Source organism: Lathyrus oleraceus, chromosome 6 (genome assembly GCF_024323335.1).
Source record: "Lathyrus oleraceus cultivar Zhongwan6 chromosome 6, CAAS_Psat_ZW6_1.0, whole genome shotgun sequence".
NCBI classification, from domain to species: domain Eukaryota; kingdom Viridiplantae; phylum Streptophyta; class Magnoliopsida; order Fabales; family Fabaceae; genus Lathyrus; species Lathyrus oleraceus.
The window spans coordinates 175381999-175406406 of NC_066584.1; the positions used below are offsets into that span (position 1 = coordinate 175381999).

Consider the following 24408-nt stretch of genomic DNA (forward strand, 5'->3'; position numbering starts at 1 on the left):
TCAATCATCATCTCTAAGGTAACGGTGTGAGTTATCATTTCCTATAATTATGAAAATGATGGGTTTTATGTGGGTAATGGTTGTTAGAGGATATCGTTGGGTTTTGATGTTGTGATTGGATTCCTTGCTTTGAAAATGTTGTTTGTGTTCTTGATGTAGTGTTGATTGTTTGTGATTATTGAACATGTATCAATTCTTTGCAAAATGTTAGGGTTAGGTTTAGAAGAATGATAAATAACATTGTGTGTTGTGTTGTTGTTGATGGTTTGGGGTTGATGTATGTTGTGAAAAATATGTTATTGTGTTGATGAATTAAAGTATGAGTAATTTCACAAATTGTGAATTTAGGAAGTGTTGGAAATTAATTGAATGATGTTTAGAATGATGAAATAAAAGTTAAATTGTGGATTAGAATGGCTTTGTAATACTGAAAATATTGTAGTTCGTTGAAATCTGAGAATGAGACTTTTTACGGAATCGAAATCGGAGGTCCGAAAGGTATTTAACGGTCAAAAACGCATTTTCTATGTTTCCTGCTAAATTCGCGGCGCCAGCTGAGTTGAAAACATAATTTTTTTTGTAAACTTCAAACAGTCATAACTTTTGAACCGTAACTCCGTTTTGGTCCCCGTTCGAAGCGTTGTGAAGCTTATGAAATTTTCTACATGTTGTTGATGTTTATAGGTCATTATAAGGGCTTATTTTAATAAGTGATTATTTTGGAAAAGTGATTAATAATTGATATATTAGGAAGCCTATTTGATTAATGAGGAATACCACTTAACTATAGTGTGTAGGTGTGTGATGTAAATAAACATAGCATGAGGTTGAATTACCTAAGAGATTGTATGATGAAACAATTGATTGTGATGAATATTCTCATTTGTTTTATATATAAACATATGTAAGAATGTTGGTGAATATGATGTTGTGTGAATGCTTTTATGCATGTGAATGGTGACGTGGCCTAAATGGCAATAGCGATGTGGGCTTCGGCCATTGTGATGAGTTATGTTGATGCGATGATGATTTTGGTGTATGTGTATCATTTATCATGGAGTCACATACATTTGCATAAGCGACATGGCCTTTTGGCAATAGCGACGTGGCCTTTTGGCAAAAGCGAAGTGGGCATAAAGCCTTGGCCTTGATGGCAAAGCGACGAGTCAGTACCGCATAGCATTTGCATAGTTGAGTCACATATGTTGGTTATGTTTATTTCCGCATTTTGTGATAATTGCTGTTATGTGACGGTTTATGAAGTGCGGTGATATTTTGCGATGATGCGATGAATCGTAATGTTTTATGATGGATTGATGAAATGTTAAAGTGATGAGATGCTATGATGTAACATTGATGTTGTGGATGATTATTGACTTTGTTTATGATTAAATACATAAGCATTCAAGTGAAGGATTGTGCGATGTGGTAACAATATTTCTAACTTTCCGAATTTACTTATATATTGCTTATCATTATCTTGATTATATGATTTGAGTATCTCACCCTTTTGTTGTTGGCCGTTACCTTTATATTGGTAACGTGCAGGTGCTCCGCGTTGAGAGGAGGATAGTGGTAGCACACTTTTGGCGTCATTGCTCTGATTAGGATTGTAACACTTAGGGGTTAATGAACGCTTTTCATGATTTTGATAGTAACAATGCCCTTTTGTATATCATTGTATATGATAGTTGTGATGGGCATTTGTTTGCTTGTTTTCTTTGAATGTGTAAATGTACAACTCGACTTAATTATCTAAATGATTTCTGTTGCGATTTTTTTGTGTATTGCTGCTATATGGACTAGGTGAATCCATATACAGTGTTGTTTATTATTTAACAAGGACTAAATGGATCCTTGCACAATTGTCGTGTTGTGTAATTTGGTTAAGTATTGATGAAATGATATATGTGATGCCTCAATTTTATGTGAAAATTGTTTACTCTGATTTTTAATTGAATTTACGACGGGTAGAATTAGGGTGTTACATTAGTGGTATCAGAGCAGGTCGGTCCATCCGACCACGTTGTTGAGTCTTTTGTTGTTTAACGACCTTGTGTTGTTAATTTGTTGCTAATCCTTGTGTGTGTTGTGAGCAGAAGTGTAAGATGGCCGGAAGAAACGCTGGGAGGAATGATGAGGCTCTTGCTGCAACTATGCAGGCAATGGCTCAGGCGTTCCAGAACCCACCCAATGCTGACGAGAACGTGGGGTCTCGTAGTCTGGCGATGTTTCAGAGGGAGAACCCGCCTACTTTTCTGGGTAGGTATGATCCTGAAGGAGCCTTGGCTTGGTTGAAGGAGATTGAAAGAATCTTCAGAGTGATGGATTGCACTCTTGTGCAAAAGATCCGTTATGGAACTCGTAAGCTGTAAGGTGAAGCCGGTGATTGGTGGGTGGACACTCGTCTAAGGTTGGAAACTGCGGGCGAGGAGATTACTTGGGAAGGGTTTCGTAGAGAATTTCTGAGGAAGTATTATCCAGAAGATGTGCGAGGAAAGAAAGAGATTGAATTCCTCGAGTTGAAGCAAGGGAACTTGTCAGTCACGGAGTATGCTGCTAAGTTCACTGTATTGGCTAAGTTCTATCCTCACAATGATGGAGCCAATGCCGAATTCTCTAAGTGCATCAAGTTTGAAAATGGATTGCATCCGGAAATTAAGAAAGTTGTGGGATATCAAAAGATTCGCGTCTTTGCGGATCTGATTGATAGTTGTAGAATCTTTGAAGAGGACAACAATGCACACTATAAGATCTTGTCTGAGAAGAGAGGAAGGGGTCAACACAGCCGTGGTAAGCCATATGAAACTCCGATTGGAAAAGGGAAACAGAAAGTGATTCCGGGTCGAAGAACAAGTTGGGGAGATGCTCCTGCTAATGTTATCTGTTTCAAGTGTGGAAAGCCGGGTCACAAGAGTAATGTGTGTAGGCTTGGTGAAACGAGATGTTTCCGTTGTGGTATGCCGGGACATGCGACTCGTGATTGTAAGCAGAAGGATGTTGTTTGCTTTAACTGTGGGGAAGGAGGACATATCAGTGCTAAATTTCAGAAGCCAAAGAGGGGACAAGAGAGTGGTAAAGTGTTTGCTTTGTCGGGAACTCAGACTACAAATGAAGATGGACTTATTCGAGGTACTTGTTTCATTAATAGCATTCCTTTAATTACTATTATTGATACCGGTGCCACACACTATTTTGTTGCTGCGGATTGTGTTGAAAGATTGGGTCTTTCTTTGTCTTCCTTGGGTAGAGATATGATTGTTGAGGTTCCCGCTAAGGGAACGGTATCTACGTCTCTTGCGTGTAAGAGTTGCCCCTTGTCAATATTTGGTAAAGATTTTGTAGTTGATCTTGTTTGTTTGCCGCTTGTCGGGTTGGATGTAGTATTGGGTATGGACTGGTTGAAATCCAACTATGTTCATATTAATTGCTACAACAACACTGTGAGGTTTTCTTCTGCCGAAGAAGAGGGAAGAACATAATTGTTATCCAAGAAAAAATTGAAGAAGTTCATAGAAGAAGACGCGTTGGTGTTCTTGTTGATGGCAAGCTTGTCTGTGGAGAGTCAGGCTGTAATTGCGGACTTGCCGATGGTGTGCAATTTCCCTGAAGTTTTTCCCGATGAGATTCCTAGTGCACCGCCAGAAAGAGAAGTTGAGTTCACTATTGACCTTGTACCTGGTACTAGACCCATCTCTATGGCGCCGTATAGGATGTCAGCATCAGAGTTGGCTGAACTGAAGAGTCAGCTAGAGGATTTGCTTGAAAGGAAGTTTGTGAGACCTAGTGTATCACCTTGGGGAGCTCCAGTTTTGCTGGTGAAAAAAAAAGATGGAAGCATGCGACTTTGTATTGATTATAGACAATTGAATAAGGTGACGATTAAGAATAGGTATCCACTCCCAAGGATCGATGACTTGATGGATCGTTTAGTGGGTGCTCGTATTTTCAGTAAGATTGATCTAAGGTCGGGCTACCATCAAATTAAGGTGAAAGATGAGGACATTCAGAAAACTGCTTTCAGGACTCGTTATGGACACTACGAGTACACGGTGATGCCTTTCGACGTTACTAATGCGCCGGGAGTATTCATGGAGTACATGAATCGCATTTTCCATCCTTATTTGGATCAATTTGTGGTGGTGTTCATAGACGACATTTTGATTTATTCTAAGTCGGAGGAAGAGCATGTGGAACATTTGCGTATTGTTTTGCAAGTGTTGAAAGAGAAGAGATTGTATGCTAAGTTTTCTAAGTGTGAGTTTTGGTTGAGAGAAGTTATCTTTCTTGGTCATGTTGTTTCCGGTGACGGAATTGCGGTTGATCCATCGAAGATTGATGCGGTGTTGCAATGGGAAGCTCCTGTGTCAGTTACCGAGATAAGAAGTTTCCTAGGCTTGGCAGGTTACTATAGGAGGTTTATAGAAGGCTTTTCTAAGTTGGCACTTCCTTTGACTAAGTTAACTTGTAAGGGTGCTGCTTTTGTGTGGGATGTCCGATGCGAAGAAAGTTTCCTTGAGTTGAAGAAAAGGTTGACAACGGCTCCGATTTTGATTTTGCCATATCCCGAGGAACCGTTTATGGTTTATTGCGATGCTTCGAAGATGGGATTAGGAGGTGTGCTTATGGAGAATGGTAAGGTGGTTGCTTATGCTTCTAGACAATTGAGGATTCATGAGAAGAACTACCTTACGCATGATTTGGAGCTTACGGCGGTTGTGTTTGTTTTGAAAATTTGGAGACATTACCTTTATGGATCTAGATTTGAAGTCTTTAGTGACCATAAAAGCTTGAAGTATTTGTTTGATCAAAAAGAGATGAACATGAGACAAAGGAGATGGCTGGAATTGCTAAAGGATTATAACTTTGGGTTGCACTACCATCCGGGAAAAGCGAATGCGGTGGCCGATGCTCTAAGTAGGAAGACTTTGCATATGTCGACCTTGATGATGAAAGAGTTGGAGTTGATTGAGAAATTCCGAGATATGAGCTTAGTGATCGAGGTGACACCAAGAAGTGTGATTTTGGGTATGTTAAAGATTAACAATGATTTTCTTGATAGCATTAGAGAGGCTCAGAAGCTGGATATGAAACTTGTTGATGTGATCATTGGACTCGGACAATCTGAGAATGAGGATTTCAAATTGGATGCACAAGGTGTGTTGAGGTTTCGTGATAGGATTTGTGTTCCCGATGATGTGGATTTAAAAAGGATGATCTTGGAAGAAAGCCATAGGAGTAATTTGAGTATTCATCCCGGAGCGACTAAGATGTACCAAGATTTGAAAATATTATTTTGGTGGTCGGGAATGAAGCGTGAAGTAGCTCAGTTCGTGTATGCGTGCTTGACTTGCCAGAAATCAAAGGTGGAGCATCAGAAACCTGCGGGGTTGATGCAACCGTTAGAAATTCCTGAGTGGAAGTGGGATAGCATTTCCATGGACTTTGTGACGGGTTTACCGAATACATCTAGAGGATGTGATGCTATTTGGGTGATTGTTGATAGGCTTACGAAGTCGGTTCACTTTATTCCTATTAACATAAGTTATCCGGTGTCGAAGTTGGCGGAGATTTATACCAATGTTATTGTGAGGCTGCACGGTGTTCCTCTTTGTATTGTTTCGGATAGAGATCCGAGGTTCACTTCAGAATTTTGGAAGAGTTTGCAAGAAGCTTTAGGTTCCAAGTTGAGGTTGAGTTCGGCGTATCATCCTCAGACGGATGGTCAAACGGGGAGGACTATCCAATCCTTGGAAGATTTGTTAAGGGCGTGTATTCTTGAACAAGGAGGTTCATGGGATACTCACCTTCCGGTGGTGGAGTTTACTTACAACAATAGTTACCATTCAAGTATTGGAATGGCGCCTTTTAAAGCTTTGTATGGGCGGAGGTGTAGGACTCCGTTGTGTTGGCATGAATCTGGTGAAAGTGTGGTACTTGGACCCGAGATTGTTCGAGAAACTACCAAGACGGTTAAGATGATTCGGGATAAGATGAAGATTTCTCAAAGTAGGCAAAAGAGTTATCATGATAAGAGGAGAAAGGATTTGGAATTTCAAGAGGGTGATCATGTGTTTCTAAGAGTCACACCTACGACCGGTGTTGGACGAGCATTGAAAGCTAAGAAGTTGACTCCTCGTTTCATTGGACCGTATTAAATTACGAGTAGAGTGGGAAAAGTTGCTTATAGAGTGGCGTTACCGCCAAACCTCTCGAATTTGCATGACGTGTTCCATGTGTCTCAACTTAGGAAGTATATTCCGGATCCGTCTCATGTGGTTCAAATGGATGATATTCAAGTGCGCGATAACCTTACGGTTGAGACGATGCCTTTGAGGATCGAAGGTCGTGAGACGAAGTCCCTACGGGGAAAGGAAATTGATTGGGTGAAGGTTGTTTGGATTGGTGCAGTCGGAGAAAGCACGACATGGGAATTGGAGAACAGGATGCGCGACTCCTACCCCGAGTTATTCGAATGGGGGAGAGTTGTAACGCCCCGATTTTTATTAAGTGTTATTATTATTATTTTATAATGTTTGATTTATAATTATTTCGGTAAAATATTTTATTGTGTGTTAATATATTATTAGAGTTTAATTATAAGAATTATGGTATAATAGCTATTGGGCCTAGTGATGTATATAGTAATTAAGGGAGGTGTAACAATTAAGCCCATTAGTTAGTTTCTATTTAATTAAAACAAAGAATAGAAATAGAATAGAAATAGAAAGAAGAGAAATAGAAAGAAGGGAAATAGAAAGAAGTAGAGAGAATGAGGAGAAAAGAGAAGAAAAGAGAGAAACGTGAGGGTTTGGAGGAGGAAGAGGAAATTGGAGAAGAAGAGCATCATCTTGATCAACCCAAGCTTGCTAGAACACTATAGAGTAACTCAATCATCATCTCTAAGGTAACGGTGTGAGTTATCATTTCCTATAATTATGAAAATGATGGGTTTTATGTGGGTAATGGTTGTTAGAGGATATCGTTGGGTTTTGATGTTGTGATTGGATTCCTTGCTTTGAAAATGTTGTTTGTGTTCTTGATGTAGTGTTGATTGTTTGTGATTATTGAACATGTATCAATTCTTTGCAAAATGTTAGGGTTAGGTTTAGAAGAATGATAAATAACATTGTGTGTTGTGTTGTTGTTGATGGTTTGGGGTTGATGTATGTTGTGAAAAATATGCTATTGTGTTGATGAATTAAAGTATGAGTAATTTCACAAATTGTGAATTTAGGAAGTGTTGGAAATTAATTGAATGATGTTTAGAATGATGAAATAAAAGTTAAATTGTGGATTAGAATGGCTTTGTAATACTGAAAATATTGTAGTTCGTTGAAATCTGAGAATGAGACTTTTTACGGAATCGAAATCGGAGGTCCGAAAGGTATTTAACGGTCAAAAACGCATTTTCTATGTTTCCTGCTAAATTCGCGGCGCCAGCTGAGTTGAAAACATAATTTTTTTTTGTAAACTTCAAACAGTCATAACTTTTGAACCGTAACTCCGTTTTGGTCCCCGTTCGAAGCGTTGTGAAGCTTATGAAATTTTCTACATGTTGTTGATGTTTATAGGTCATTATAAGGGCTTATTTTAATAAGTGATTATTTTGGAAAAGTGATTAATAATTGATATAGTAGGAAGCCTATTTGATTAATGAGGAATACCACTTAACTATAGTGTGTAGGTGTGTGATGTAAATAAACATAGCATGAGGTTGAATTACCTAAGAGATTGTATGATGAAACAATTTATTGTGATGAATATTCTCATTTGTTTTATATATAAACATATGTAAGAATGTTGGTGAATATGATGTTGTGTGAATGCTTTTATGCATGTGAATGGTGACGTGGCCTAAATGGCAATAGCGACGTGGGCTTCGGCCATTGTGATGAGTTATGTTGATGCGATGATGATTTTGGTGTATGTGTATCATTTATCATGGAGTCACATACATTTGCATAAGCGACATGGCCTTTTGGCAATAGCGACGTGGCCTTTTGGCAAAAGCGAAGTGGGCATAAAGCCTTGGCCTTGATGGCAAAGCGACGAGTCAGTACCGCATAGCATTTGCATAGTTGAGTCACATATGTTGGTTATGTTTATTTCCGCATTTTGTGATAATTGCTGTTATGTGACGGTTTATGAAGTGCGGTGATATTTTGCGATGATGCGATGAATCGTAATGTTTTATGATGGATTGATGAAATGTTAAAGTGATGAGATGCTATGATGTAACATTGATGTTGTGGATGATTATTGACTTTGTTTATGATTAAATACATAAGCATTCAAGTGAAGGATTGTGCGATGTGGTAACAATATTTCTAACTTTCCGAATTTACTTATATATTGCTTATCATTATCTTGATTATATGATTTGAGTATCTCACCCTTTTGTTGTTGGCCGTTACCTTTATATTGGTAACGTGCAGGTGCTCCGCGTTGAGAGGAGGATAGTGGTAGCACACTTTTGGCGTCATTGCTCTGATTAGGATTGTAACACTTAGGGGTTAATGAACGCTTTTCATGATTTTGATAGTAACAATGCCCTTTTGTATATCATTGTATATGATAGTTGTGATGGGCATTTGTTTGCTTGTTTTCTTTGAATGTGTAAATGTACGACTCGACTTAATTATCTAAATGATTTCTGTTGCGATTTTTTTGTGTATTGCTGCTATATGGACTAGGTGAATCCATATACAGTGTTGTTTATTATTTAACAAGGACTAAATGGATCCTTGCGCAATTGTCGTGTTGTGTAATTTGGTTAAGTATTGATGAAATGATATATGTGATGCCTCAATTTTATGTGAAAATTGTTTACTCTGATTTTTAATTGAATTTACGACGGGTAGAATTAGGGTGTTACATTAGTGGTATCAGAGCAGGTCGGTCCATCCGACCACGTTGTTGAGTCTTTTGTTGTTTAACGACCTTGTGTTGTTAATTTGTTGCTAATCCTTGTGTGTGTTGTGAGCAGAAGTGTAAGATGGCCGGAAGAAACGCTGGGAGGAATGATGAGGCTCTTGCTGCAACTATGCAGGCAATGGCTCAGGCGTTCCAGAACCCACCCAATGCTGACGAGAACGTGGGGTCTCGTAGTCTGGCGATGTTTCAGAGGGAGAACCCGCCTACTTTTCTGGGTAGGTATGATCCTGAAGGAGCCTTGGCTTGGTTGAAGGAGATTGAAAGAATCTTCAGAGTGATGGATTGCACTCTTGTGCAAAAGATCCGTTATGGAACTCATAAGCTATCAGGTGAAGCCGGTGATTGGTGGGTGGACACTCGTCTAAGGTTGGAAACTGCGGGCGAGGAGATTACTTGGGAAGGGTTTCGTAGAGAATTTCTGAGGAAGTATTATCCAGAAGATGTGCGAGGAAAGAAAGAGATTGAATTCCTCGAGTTGAAGCAAGGGAACTTGTCAGTCACGGAGTATGCTGCTAAGTTCACTGTATTGGCTAAGTTCTATCCTCACAATGATGGAGCCAATGCCGAATTCTCTAAGTGCATCAAGTTTGAAAATGGATTGCGTCCGGAAATTAAGAAAGTTGTGGGATATCAAAAGATTCGCGTCTTTGCGGATCTGATTGATAGTTGTAGAATCTTTGAAGAGGACAACAATGCACACTATAAGATCTTGTCTGAGAAGAGGGGAAGGGGTCAACACAGCCGTGGTAAGCCATATGAAACTCCGATTGGAAAAGGGAAACAGAAAGTGATTCCGGGTCGAAGAACAAGTGGGGGAGATGCTCCTGCTAATGTTATCTGTTTCAAGTGTGGAAAGCCGGGTCACAAGAGTAATGTGTGTAGGCTTGGTGAAACGAGATGTTTCCGTTATGGTATGCCGGGACATGCGACTCGTGATTGTAAGCAGAAGGATGTTGTTTGCTTTAACTGTGGGGAAGGAGGACATATCAGTGCTAAATGTCAGAAGCCAAAGAGGGGACAAGAGAGTGGTAAAGTGTTTGCTTTGTCGGGAACTCAGACTACAAATGAAGATGGACTTATTCGAGGTACTTGTTTCATTAATAGCATTCCTTTAATTACTATTATTGATACCGGTGCCACACACTATTTTGTTGCTGCGGATTGTGTTGAAAGATTGGGTCTTTCTTTGTCTTCCTTGGGTAGAGATATGATTGTTGAGGTTCCCGCTAAGGGAACAGTATCTACGTCTCTTGCGTGTAAGAGTTGCCCCTTGTCAATATTTGGTAAAGATTTTGTAGTTGATCTTGTTTGTTTGCCGCTTGTCGGGTTGGATGTAGTATTGGGTATGGACTGGTTGAAATCCAACTATGTTCATATTAATTGCTACAACAACACTGTGAGGTTTTCTTCTGCCGAAGAAGAGGGAAGAACATAATTGTTATCCAAGAAAAAATTGAAGAAGTTCATAGAAGAAGACGCGTTGGTGTTCTTGTTGATGGCAAGCTTGTCTGTGGAGAGTCAGGCTGTAATTACGGACTTGCCGATGGTGTGCAATTTCCCTGAAGTTTTTCCCGATGAGATTCCTAGTGCACCGCCAGAAAGAGAAGTTGAGTTCACTATTGACCTTGTACCTGGTACTAGACCCATCTCTATGGCGCCGTATAGGATGTCAGCATCAGAGTTGGCTGAACTGAAGAGTCAGCTAGAGGATTTGCTTGAAAGGAAGTTTGTGAGACCTAGTGTATCACCTTGGGGGGCTCCAGTTTTGCTGGTGAAAAAAAAAGATGGAAGCATGCGACTTTGTATTGATTATAGACAATTGAATAAGGTGACGATTAAGAATAGGTATCCACTCCCAAGGATCGATGACTTGATGGATCGTTTAGTGGGTGCTCGTATTTTCAGTAAGATTGATCTAAGGTCGGGCTACCATCAAATTAAGGTGAAAGATGAGGACATTCAGAAAACTGCTTTCAGGACTCGTTATGGACACTACGAGTACACGGTGATGCCTTTCGGCGTTACTAATGCGCCGGGAGTATTCATGGAGTACATGAATCGCATTTTCCATCCTTATTTGGATCAATTTGTGGTGGTGTTCATAGACGACATTTTGATTTATTCTAAGTCGGAGGAAGAGCATGTGGAACATTTGCGTATTGTTTTGCAAGTGTTGAAAGAGAAGAGATTGTATGGTAAGTTGTCTAAGTGTGAGTTTTGGTTGAGAGAAGTTATCTTTCTTGGTCATGTTGTTTCCGGTGAAGGAATTGCGGTTGATCCATCGAAGATTGATGCGGTGTTGCAATGGGAAGCTCCTATGTCAGTTACCGAGATAAGAAGTTTCCTAGGCTTGGCAGGTTACTATAGGAGGTTTATAGAAGGCTTTTCTAAGTTGGCACTTCCTTTGACTAAGTTAACTTGTAAGGGTGCTGCTTTTGTGTGGGATGTCCGATGCGAAGAAAGTTTTCTTGAGTTGAAGAAAAGGTTGACAACGGCTCCGATTTTGATTTTGCCAAATCCCGAGGAACCGTTTATGGTTTATTGCGATGCTTCGAAGATGGGATTAGGAGGTGTGCTTATGGAGAATGGTAAGGTGGTTGCTTATGCTTCTAGACAATTGAGGATTCATGAGAAGAACTACCCTACGCATGATTTGGAGCTTACGGCGGTTGTGTTTGTTTTGAAAATTTGGAGACATTACCTTTATGGATCTAGATTTGAAGTCTTTAGTGACCATAAAAGCTTGAAGTATTTGTTTGATCAAAAAGAGATGAACATGAGACAAAGGAGATGGCTGGAATTGCTAAAGGATTATGACTTTGGGTTGCACTACCATCCGGGAAAAGCGAATGTGGTGGCCGATGCTCTAAGTAGGAAGACTTTGCATATGTCGACCTTGATGATGAAAGAGTTGGAGTTGATTGAGAAATTTCGAGATATGAGCTTAGTGATCGAGGTGACACCAAGAAGTGTGATTTTGGGTATGTTAAAGATTAACAATGATTTTCTTGATAGCATTAGAGAGGCTCAGAAGCTGGATATGAAACTTGTTGATGTGATCATTGGACTCGGACAATCTGAGAATGAGGATTTCAAATTGGATGCACAAGGTGTGTTGAGGTTTCTTGATAGGATTTGTGTTCCCGATGATGTGGATTTAAAAAGGATGATCTTGGAAGAAAGCCATAGGAGTAATTTGAGTATTCATCCCGGAGCGACTAAGATGTACCAAGATTTGAAAATATTATTTTGGTGGTCGGGAATGAAGCGTGAAGTAGCTCAGTTCGTGTATGCGTGCTTGACTTGCCAGAAATCAAAGGTGGAGCATCAGAAACCTGCGGGGTTGATGCAACCGTTAGAAATTCCTGAGTGGAAGTGGGATAGCATTTCCATGGACTTTGTGACGGGTTTACCGAATACATCTAGAGGATGTGATGCTATTTGGGTGATTGTTGATAGGCTTACGAAGTCGGTTCACTTTATTCCTATTAACATAAGTTATCCGGTGTCGAAGTTGGCGGAGATTTATACCAATGTTATTGTGAGGCTGCATGGTGTTCCTCTTTGTATTGTTTCGGATAGAGATCCGAGGTTCACTTCAGAATTTTGGAAGAGTTTGCAAGAAGCTTTAGGTTCCAAGTTGAGGTTGAGTTCGGCGTATCATCCTCAGACGGATGGTCAAACGGAGAGGACTATCCAATCCTTGGAAGATTTGTTAAGGGCGTGTATTCTTGAACAAGGAGGTTCATGGGATACTCACCTTCCGTTGGTGGAGTTTACTTACAACAATAGTTACCATTCAAGTATTGGAATGGCGCCTTTTAAAGCTTTGTATGGGCGGAGGTGTAGGACTCCGTTGTGTTGGCATGAATCTGGTGAAAGTGTGGTACTTGGACCCGAGATTGTTCGAGAAACTACCAAGACGGTTAAGATGATTCGGGATAAGATGAAGATTTCTCAAAGTAGGCAAAAGAGTTATCATGATAAGAGGAGAAAGGATTTGGAATTTCAAGAGGGTGATCATGTGTTTCTAAGAGTCACACCTATGACCGGTGTTGGACGAGCATTGAAAGCTAAGAAGTTGACTCCTCGTTTCATTGGACCGTATTAAATTACGAGTAGAGTGGGAAAAGTTGCTTATAGAGTGGCGTTACCGCCAAACCTCTCGAATTTGCATGACGTGTTCCATGTGTCTCAACTTAGGAAGTATATTCGGATCCATCTCATGTGGTTCAAATGGATGATATTCAAGTGCGCGATAACCTTACGGTTGAGACGATGCCTTTGAGGATCGAAGGTCGTGAGACGAAGTCCCTACGGGGAAAGGAAATTGATTGGGTGAAGGTTGTTTGGATTGGTGCAGTCGGAGAAAGCACGACATGGGAATTGGAGAACAGGATGCGCGACTCCTACCCCGAGTTATTCGAATGGGGGAGAGTTGTAACGCCCCGATTTTTATTAAGTGTTATTATTATTATTTATATAATGTTTGATTTATAATTATTTCGGTAAAATATTTTATTGTGTGTTAATATATTATTAGAGTTTAATTATAAGAATTGTGGTATAATAGCTATTGGGCCTAGTGATGTATATAGTAATTAAGGGAGGTGTAACAATTAAGCCCATTAGTTAATTTTTATTTAATTAAAACAAAGAATAGAAATAGAATAGAAATAGAAAGAAGAGAAATAGAAAGAAGGGAAATAGAAAGAAGTAGAGAGAATGAGGAGAAAAGAGAAGAAAAGAGAGAAACGTGAGGGTTTGGAGGAGGAAGAGGAAATTGGAGAAGAAGAGCATCATCTTGATCAACCCAAGCTTGCTAGAACACTATAGAGTAACTCAATCATCATCTCTAAGGTAACGCTGTGAGTTATCATTTCCTATAATTATGAAAATGATGGGTTTTATGTGGGTAATGGTTGTTAGAGGATATTGTTGGGTTTTGATGTTGTGATTGGATTCCTTGCTTTGAAAATGTTGTTTGTGTTCTTGATGTAGTGTTGATTGTTTGTGATTATTGAACATGTATCAATTCTTTGCAAAATGTTAGGGTTAGGTTTAGAAGAATGATAAATAACATTGTGTGTTGTGTTGTTATTGATGGTTTGGGGTTGATGTATGTTGTGAAAAATATGCTATTGTGTTGATGAATTAAAGTATGACTAATTTCACAAATTGTGAATTTAGGAAGTGTTGGAAATTAATTGAATGATGTTTAGAATGATGAAATAAAAGTTAAATTGTGGATTAGAATGGCTTTGTAATACTGAAAATATTGTAGTTCGTTGAAATCTGAGAATGAGACTTTTTACGGAATCGAAATCGGAGGTCCGGAAGGTATTTAACGGTCAAAAACGCATTTTCTATGTTTCCTGCTAAATTCGCGGCGCCAGCTGAGTTGAAAACAGATTATTTTTTTTGTAAACTTCAAACAGTCATAATTTTTGAACCGTAACTCCGTTTTGGTCCCCGTTCGAAGCGTTGCGAAGCTTATGAAATTTTCTACATGTTGTTGATGTTTATAGGTCATTATAAGGGCTTATTTTAATAAGTGATTATTTTGGAAAAGTGATTAATAATTGATATAGTAGGAAGCCTATATGATTAATGAGGAATACCACTTAACTATAGTGTGTAGGTGTGTGATGTAAATAAACATAGCATGAGGTTGAATTACCTAAGAGATTGTATGATGAAACAATTGATTATGATGAATATTCTCATTTATTTTATATATAAATATATGTATGAATGTTGGTGAATATGATGTTGTGTGAATGCTTTTATGCATGTGAATGGCGACGTGGCCTAAATGGCAATAGCGACGTGGGCTTCGGCCATTGTGATGAGTTATGTTGATGCGATGATGATTTTGATGTATGTGTATCATTTATCATGGAGTCACATACATTTGCATAAGCGACATGGCCTTTTGGCAATAGCGACGTGGCCTTTTGGCAAAAGCGAAGTGGGCATAAAGCCTTGGCCTTGATGGCAAAGCGACGAGTCAGTACCGCATAGCATTTGCATAGTTGAGTCACATATGTTGGTTATGTTTATTTCCGCATTTTATGATAATTGTTATTATGTGACGGTTTATGAAGTGCGGTGATATTTTGCGATGATGCGATGAATCGTAATGTTTTATGATGGATTGATGAAATGTTAAAGTGATGAGATGCTATGATGTAACATTGATGTTGTGGATGATTATTGACTTTGTTTATGATTAAATACATAAGCATTCAAGTGAAGGATTGTGCGATGTGGTAACAATATTTCTAACTTTCCGAATTTGCTTATATATTGCTTATCATTATCTTGATTATATGATTTGAGTATCTCACCCTTTTGTTGTTGGCCGTTACCTTTATATTGGTAACGTGCAGGTGCTCCGCGTTGAGAGGAGGATAGTGGTAGCACACTTTTGGCGTCATTGCTCTGATTAGGATTGTAACACTCAGGGGTTAATGAACGCTTTTCATGATTTTGATAGTAACAATGCCCTTTTGTATATCATTGTATATGATAGTTGTGATGGGCATTTGTTTGCTTGTTTTCTTTGAATGTGTAAATGTACGACTCGACTTAATTATCGAAATGATTTCCATTGCGATTTTTTTGTGTATTGCTGCTATATGGACTAGGTGAATCCATATACAGTGTTGTTTATTATTTAACAAGGACTAAGTGGATCCTTGCGCAATTGTCGTGTTGTGTAATTTGTTTAAGTGCTGATGAAATGATATATGTGATGCCTCAATTTTATGTGAAAATTGTTTACTCTGATTTTTAATTGAATTTACGACAGGTAGAATTGGGGTGTTACACAACCCATTCATATCACACACCCAACCTCAAAACCAAGAATCAAACCCTGCCCACCAACAACCATACACAGCCACCACAACAGTCTATAGCCCAGATGATTCATATAATTCATGCCATCGTAGCCTCCCATCAATTACCACCCAAACATCTCATCGCAATAACACCCAACCATTGCTTGATTATAGTACACCCTTGGAACCATTGATTCATTTCCAAACCGAGTCAATGTCCCAATTCGGGAAACCATATCATCCATAATTCATCCAAACACAACGACCCAACTTCGACAACATGGGCACCGAACTCAATTACAGAAGCGTCGTTGGCGAGAACCCCCTAGCTATTGAGAACAAATGATGACACATATATCAAATATCGCTAGATCTTCCATCGGACCTTCACACCAGCCATCATTGGATCATGTCAACACTCAAAGACCCTAAACACCTCGGGAAAATCGTGGGAGACCTCGAAGACAGACTAACGCACCTGGATGTGGAACAAGGGGGCGTTTCAATCGGGCGGGTCATTAAATTTCTTGTCAATTCCATGTAATTTTTCATTATAACATAAATATAATTTTTATTTTCAGTATTTTTATTTATTTATTTGTAAATTAAAATTAATTTAAAAAAAAATTAAAGGTGCATGCGCCACATGCATTGGCTCATACATTATGTAATGTATGCATGCGCCAATGCATATGGCACTAAGGCATGCATGCGCCAAGAGGCATGTCGCCTAGGTGTTACACCATTGGGAGCATGCGCCAACTCCAATGGCGCCTCCTCTCTATGTTAATTGGATGCGCCAGTTGTCCGTTAAGAAAGTGATTATTATTATTATTTTTTTGAAAAATAGGTTATTTAGGGATTTAAATTAAAAATACTGGTTATTTTAAAAAAATCACATTATTGAGATTTGGTAATAAAACAAGTTTTTTCTTATTGAAATATTATGATATGAAGGAGGGGAGGGGTTGTGATGTGTGAATGTTTTCAACCATATATAAGTTACTTTCGATATTTATTTCTTTAGTTTTTTAGGTTAGAAATTAGAGCGAAGAAAATCAATTTTGAATTGATTTGAAATTCAAATGTTCATCATTTTCATGACAGATAATATATCGGGCAAAACATATATGTGGCATTAATTAATGGACGAGTGCAAGTATGTGAACTATTGAGAAGAATATAATTCAATAAGAGGGAATTGTCATTTGAAAAACTCAATAAATGCTGACAGTTGTCTCTTAATAGCATAAAAAAGTAGTTTTTTTTACAAACTAAAACAAAGAAGAAGAAAATAAGGAGAAACAAACTATAAAATAATAAAGTGTCTATCGTGTCCGCTGTAAAAATGCTACTCAATTTTAGAGGAGGCGAGTTGTGAATCAAGAAATCAACGTTAGAAGAGACATTGGGGTTTACCATAAAACCAACACTCTGATTGCCTTCACGAAGAGTATGGATTATTCGAAATATAGTGTTTTCAAGTAACATATCCTTAATATTTTGAATCAACACAAATGGAGTCTCAATCTCATTGATACTGAGGGAAGAATCTGAGTATACTTCTTCTCCTTTGTCAAAATCAAAATGACGGGTAAAAATGCATTGTATAGAAAGTAAATATCCAAGCAAGGGCAATTTAGACATTAGGAAAAAGGAAAAGCCTTTGCGAAATTTGAATTACAAGAATGGAAATTATATGAAGGGAAATTGAAAATGCAAAAGGAATAAATGCATAACAACAAAAAATTTAGATACATTTAGTTCATCTCATCATCTTCGCTAGAAGCCCCTGGAGAGATGAGATTTTCCTTGTCATTTTCTTAATTAGCATGTTGATTTTTGCATTCATCTTCTTTTTCTCGTCGAGAATTTCATTGTATGGGTTAGATGGAGGAAAATTTCTTCGCTCTCTTGCTCTTCTTGGTTGACAAGGCACAAATTATCCTTCATGAATTGCATATCTCATCTTGCTTATAACATATTTTCATATCTTTGTATGTACGTAGGTAGGTTTTTCTTCTACAAAAGGATAACATGTGTAGTGTAGGATTTTTGTGGTAAATTTGGCATAAAGTAGGGTGTTATTTTTCCTTTTTCTTTATATCATGTGGTGGAGGGTTGCATCTGCTCAATTTTTTGGAACTTGGTTTTCTAGAAACCAGACAACAAGGATGTCTGATTTTTGGATGATGCTATAATTCCCCTTCCTTGGGAACATAATATGGCTCATAGTGTAGTGAACTAATCTAACGTTTGGACAAAGGAGTCCAACATTGAAGGGAGATGGAATGATAGAGGTGGGATCAATGAGGAGTGACTGAACAAGAGTATCAGGGTTGAATTCGTTATCTTTAAGATCCATTTGATCATAATCTTGCTCTATGAAGGGTAAGTTGCAAATTTTAGCAAAGTCTTTAAGATATAGTGTGATGGGGTGTTTTTTTACTTCAGAATTGATGATTCCATTTGGGTAGGAAATATTTGTGTAAAACAATTTTACCAACTATGGGCACCTATATTAGGGTTTCTCAAAGACAAAGTTATTCAACCCTATAATAGTGAATGCTTCCATGAAAGATAAATTTTTAAAGAGATCTTCATCTAGATAGTGAGAGATGAAGATTTCTCTGTCAAAATAGTGGAGGTTATAGTTGGTTTCTTGGGCTTGAGATGTGAAATCTTCGTAGAAGTATGAACATGAAGGTCGGGAAGAACGGGTTCTCCTTTGGGCCATTTTGTAGTGATGATTATGAGTGAATTAATGAGTTTCTAATGTAATGAGTAAGATAAATTATGAACAACCAACAACTCGACGATCTTTCTTTTCATCCTTCCCTTGGGCGAGATGTTTTCTCAGAATGCCCCTCAAATGATAGAAGATTTCGTTGAACCTTTGAATGGTTGGTATGATAAAGGTTAGCACAAACAATTTACATTTTGGAGGCCTCGTCAACGTGGAAGTAATTCACCAATTTGTTGACGAGTTGCACATACTCATCTAAATTTCCCTTCCTGTTGTATTCATCCAACTTAAGAGGCTTTTTCATTGATTTCAGTATTCTGCTATCCAAAATGTGGGTGCACAGAAGATGCTTTTGTGGATTCTTTGGCAGTTGTTTCTCTACCTGGTCTTGTGGAGGAGCATGGCTGCCTCGATCTCCCTCAGGGCTCTAAGTAGGACTTTGGTGCCTTTTGTCCTTTTGATGATTTTACGAATTCATAGTTCCATCTCTTCTCGACGCGGTCGGCTCAGGGACGAAGGCTTGACTTCTCTTTAACATAGCCTATTGTGTGGTGTTTCCTCACGGAGGCGCGTTGTGCCAACTTTCTTCGAGACGAAGCAACATTTCCTCTATTGCATGTGAATTCTTTCACTAAACAATGTTGTACATGTTGTTCAACAATTCATTGAGGCATTGTATCCCATTATTAGCCCGAACAATTGGGAACCTGGTAAGGCTTATGGTTTTGATGTTGGCGGTGATATTGAAGGTCTGATCAGAGGTACTAGAGTAGATCCAACGATCTGAGGAGTTTGGAGGAGATTTGGATGTAGCGGAGTTTCTGCTACTTGGTTTGTAACAGCTTGTAGAGGAGGTGGATGATGTTGATTGATTGGCACTTGAGTGCATCAGCAAACGCTTCGTGTGTTGTGGCGGAATGAGTAACTTTGGACCAACCATTATTGAGAAGTTTGGAAGTCAGGAATTTGGATTTTCAGGAAATTAAAGTTGATATGTTACTTGATTAGGTTGAACGTGATGGATTTTCATTCGATTTTGAGAACTCTTGATTTGATAAACTAGTAAGGTTTGAATCAATAAATCAATGAAAGAATGTACAATTTGGGGAAAACATGGGAATTAGAAGTTGATTCCCATAGACAACGTCATTGTTCCATTGTGGAACTATAATTGATTGGTGAATTGGTGGTTACGATGAACAACTATGGATTGAAGCTTCACATCTATCCTTTATATAGTTGGGTGGTTACAACAACTCGTTATTTACTAACCGTGTGGTGCAAAGATTCGTTTGATGTATCTTGAATTTATATTGTGTATGCTTGGTTCGTTCCCATGATGAAGCTAAGCGAATTATACCCGAGCGCATCGCACGCTCAAAGATACAACAGAGTCGCCATCGAACTTTATTTATTCCCGAAGGAAAGGGAAAACATTGATAAAACCCGGGGGAAAGAGAAATGGGTAAGGAGGTCGGTTATGCAATGGGAAGGTATTAACACCCCTAACATCAATGGTACTCCATGGGAACCGTTTTGAATGTTCTTTGCAAGAATAGGTGTTATTATCTGAAGATTACTCGTGAAAAGGGAAACGGGGGTAATATATAAGTGTGAAAAAGGTGAGAAATAGATAATTGTGAAAAAGGTGAGAAATAGATAATTGTGCTCGCCAAGGATTTGGACCCTCGTGCCTACTAATCCTCATTCGTGCAATGAGGAAATGAGAGCTCCATAGTTCTTGGAACTAGGACAGATGCGTTAGTTGTTTTTAGTGGATAATATTAATGTTCGTGTTCTACTGTCGACTGGCTTGTATGCTTGAGCCTGGGAGCTTTAAGCGTATGTCTGTTTGCGGTGAGATGGATGAACTCGGATCACACTCTAGCCGTTAAACATTGCTTGCTCGCACATGGAGGCTTAAGCGTCGCTCACGGTAGAACGGAAGTAACGCGTTCTTTGTGAAAAGGTTTTAAACTGAAAATGAAGCCCAAAGGCAAAACTGAGTTTGATGAGGTGAGTTTGCTTTTATTCTGAAATGAGAGTCATGATTTGAATCCTACTAAAGTCTATGAATGAAGATGAATACAGTGAGCAACTGGATCATTCGTCCCGCACCCAAAGAGATTCAGAATGGGGGTAGGAATTCTCCAATCTCATTCCTTCTCCATTGCTTAAGGCTCGTATCGTACAATCCTAATCGTAGGGTTAATTGCTTTTGAGTTTATTCACAAAACGGTTTTAGTTTTACTGGGAGAACAAAAGGATAGAAATGAAACCCTGAAAGGTTGAAGTTTGATCTTCAGTTTGATCTTCAATCTGTGCTTCAATCTGTGTGGAGAGACTTGTCAATTATTCGATTGAAATTGCATTAAAGTCTATGAATAGAGGCGAATACAGTGAATATTGGGTCATTCATCCCATACCCAAAGATATTCAGAATTGGGATAGGAATCCTCCAGTCCATTCCTTCTCTACTACTTAAGGCTCATGACGTGCAATTTGCATCATAATCGATGTGTGTTGAAGTTGAATTTCCTTGCAGCTTCCCAGGATGAAGGGTTGTCTTAGAAGAATGAAGAGGCTTGTCGATCAACTTGATTCGAGTTGTGCTAAAGCCTATGAATAGAGGTGAATACGATGAGCAAACGGGTCATTCGTCCCGCACCTAAAGCCTATGACTAAGCTTGAGGGATTAAGCACAGTCAAAGGATTTAGTCAATCAAAGCGTACTTTGATCAACTTAATCAGTGGGGAAAATTTGGTTGAATGTGAGTACAACTACCTAAAGGGTTAATTATTTGTTGGAATTATTTTCGTTATGCCTAAAACTAAGGGAACATGCAAAATTTAGACTATTTCTACATCTAGGGACAAAAAGTCATTTCACAAATCAGGGATTAATTTCTAAGCATGAAAATCCTAATTAAACATCAATTAAATCCTAAACAAATCTAATTTCTAAAATTCAATTAAATTCTACCATTAATCCAATTTCTAACCAAAGTTAATATTCCTAAAAATTCTATTAAGTTCTAATTAAGACTTTCTCCCAAATTCTAAATATATTCTAATTATTTCTTAAAATCCTAATCATTCTAAACCAATTTCAAGGCCTAATAAAAATCCTAAAAACTACTTATCTAACATGTTAATCTAAGTCTAATTAACCTAATCTAACTCTAATAATTCTAATTGAATTCTAATCTAATACTAATTATTTTTACTAATCCTAATTAAAATCCAATTTAACCTAAGAATCAACTAATACAAAAGTCTAAATCTAATTAACAAAATAAAGTGACAAAAAAAACAGCAAAGAGAAAAGAAAACTGGCCTTGTTGAGAGGAAGAGGGTGTATGCCCATCCAGACATGGTGAAATGGTCTTGGGCGTAGAGGCCCACTCCCAGGCCCATTTCCATGTGCCCTGCAGCATGAGGGGGTGTAGCGAATTGGAAAAGGGTGGTGTATTGGTAGAAGGGTGAACAAAGAACACCAAAACGCTTGGGCCTGAAGCCCAAGTTTTCCAATACTCGGGCCCTAACCAAGTGGAGAAACCCACGCATCCAAGAACTGAATAGCTTAACAATGCGCTCGAGATTTCACGTGTGTATCCCTCCTAAGCTCCAAGTCTCTCAATGAATGCATCAACACAAATGAAACCGGTCGCGCGCAGCAATCTTCAATGCACCTTCAGTTCAATCTCACGCAAACACCAGGAATCTCAACGAAATGTCAAGAATTCAATTTCTCCATCCACAAAGAATCAAGAACAAAATGAATATGTGCGAAATATTAACACCGAAACGGTACGAGGTCGGGGTTGCGTCTGATTCGCCGGATCGAAATTCGTATTGTGGACAAGCTTCGGTTGTTATGCTTGATGATGTCATCGCATCGCCAACGGAGACGACGCCTTCGGATTCGTGCAGACTTCCAAACTCCGACGCTGACTTCAGGTATATCTCGCTCAGTTTTCGTCTCCGCTCTCCGCTTTTCTGTTATGCTTCTTCTTCACCTTCTTTATGTTGTCATTGTCGTGCGTGCTGTGATCTCCTTCTTCACCTTCTTGTACCTTAGATTCTTCATGAGAGAGAGAGGCAGTGAAATGCTTCTGATTCTTCTTGGGATCCCTTGTGTGTAGAGTGAAAAAAATACAGTAAAAAATGAATCCCCCAAGATGATGGAGGTTGATCTGAATATATAGGGAGGAGTGAGCAAACAGAATGCTAACTCTGTTAATTCAGTTTTTTTTATTTGATTTAAGTTGGTTAGAAGTTATGTAAAAGTGTTAGAATCAGTTAGAAGTGAAAATGAGAGTTAGTCAGGTGAAATGCATTTATGTTATATTCAGTTATGGAAGTTAGTTAAATCTCAAATCCAAATGAAATGAAAAGGAATTTAGTGAATTTATTGTTGGGATGAAATGGTTGCAATGTTGTTTGGAGTTTGTTAATTTTGGGAATTAATTAGTGAAAATTAATTTTTTGCAGGTGGTTTTAGTGTGCTGCTAGAGTTGGATTTTGTTGTGCAGATTTTTTGTTATTGGTTATGTGAAGTTATATGACTCTTGGTTCAGTTAGGAGGGAAAAGGAGATTTGGTTTGAAGGAATTGGGTTGGTTCAAAAATTATGCAGGTTGAATGTATTATGTTTTTGCTTTCATTGGCTTGCTAACAATTGAAATGTTATGTACTGAGTTATGTTAATTGGATTGTAAATGTTCAGCTCTTCTGTCGTGGTCTTGAAGTTTTGTTACTGAATTGGAATTTCTGTCAAAATCCCCATTCTGCAGGTTAATGGAAGTTGGTATGTCCCAGCGAGGCGTTGAGCAAGACTTTCTCGGATCCGAAGTGGAGTCTGCTAGGTGATGTCTGAGACTAGAGTTTTTCCGTTCAATAGCACCGTTGCCGGCTCCGGTTGTTTGGTTTCTAGTTCCGGCAGCAGGATGTAGCTGCCGAGCTGAAAACGCCAATCCAATTCGATTGGAACTGGCAGTTCTATTATATCGTGACGAGGGCGTGAAGGTTTCGGTTAGAAGTTGTTAGAAGGTTGTTAATAGTTAGGGGTTTGTTTAGATGAATTTGATGAAATGAAATGTTAGCAGTCAATTTGATTTATGATCTGGTAGTGAATGAGAAAATCCAAATTCTACTAATGCAGTTAGTTTTCATTGAAAATTTATGTTATTGTTAGTTCTGTTAAACATTTTTACAAGTTAAAATGACTTAATTCAGTTTTCAATTTTCATTCTTTGGCTGATGGTTTCATGGAAGTTCTTTGAGGTTAAATGACGTGGGCTTAACAAGAAAAAAAATGGGCTTAACTAGAAAAAAATGGGCTTAACAAGAATTCAATAACCACAACCTATTAGTAAGATCAAAAGGTCAATTCTAAAAAATGGAATTCTAAGATTAAATCGAAATTAAAAGTCAACGATTTCTAAAGTCAATTTTCTATGAAAGGTGAAATGTATCTTAAAATCAATTCTAAACTTCCAAACTTAATTTAAACTAAAAATCAAATTGAAGCTAAAATCGACTTGAAAAAATAAATTGACCTATTGCTGACTGTAATGTTAACATGCAATGAACTGATGAATTTAACTGACACGACTTGTAAATCGGATTGAACCATGGTTGAGTGAAAATGAATGAATGTATCGATGCACTAGGAACATGTAACCAATGATCAAATGGCTAGTCAGTAATGGACCCAGAATCAACTGAGGTGTAAAACCACATGGCCACCTAATTACCAAAATACTTGACATACATTGATGATCAAGGCATGATCATGCTTGATCAAATGCCTCAAAGTCAGACAATTTACCAAGCCCGTGAAAGCGTTCACCAATGGTATACACCAATGGATTAAGGC

General features: G+C 38.4%; 2 protein-coding genes across 4 annotated transcripts; both read left to right on the forward strand.

The window, feature by feature from the left end:
- The first annotated feature begins 8998 nt into the window (after positions 1-8998).
- Positions 8999-10372, forward strand: LOC127094617 (uncharacterized). Its single transcript, XM_051033425.1, has one exon. The coding sequence runs from the start codon at positions 8999-9001 to the stop codon at positions 10370-10372; it is 1374 nt and encodes a 457-aa protein (XP_050889382.1).
- An 11705-nt stretch (positions 10373-22077) lies between these two features.
- LOC127097253 (uncharacterized) lies at positions 22078-23772 on the forward strand. Of its 3 annotated transcripts, XR_007792971.1 has the most exons (3): positions 22107-22488; positions 23023-23166; positions 23324-23772. XR_007792971.1 is itself a non-coding variant. In XM_051035753.1 (2 exons), the coding sequence occupies exons 1-2, from the start codon at positions 22262-22264 to the stop codon at positions 23397-23399; spliced, it is 303 nt and encodes a 100-aa protein (XP_050891710.1). In that variant the 5' UTR covers positions 22102-22261; the 3' UTR covers positions 23400-23772. The 3 variants fall into 3 exon arrangements, 1 of the variants encoding a protein (XP_050891710.1); XR_007792970.1 differs by having other exon boundaries at positions 22078-22488; positions 23023-23772; XM_051035753.1 differs by lacking the exon at positions 23023-23166 and having other exon boundaries at positions 22102-22488.
- The last annotated feature ends 636 nt before the right edge of the window (positions 23773-24408 follow it).

Bases quoted from the DNA above. Each gene is read 5' to 3' on its own strand.
- LOC127094617 (XM_051033425.1), top strand. From the start codon at position 8,999: ATGGCCGGAAGAAACGCTGGGAGGAATGATGAGGCTCTTGCTGCAACT.
- LOC127097253 (XM_051035753.1), top strand. From the start codon at position 22,262: ATGTCAAGAATTCAATTTCTCCATCCACAAAGAATCAAGAACAAAATG. The intron at 22,489-23,323 runs GTATATCTCGCT...CCCATTCTGCAG, and splicing joins AACTCCGACGCTGACTTCAG to GTTAATGGAAGTTGGTATGT.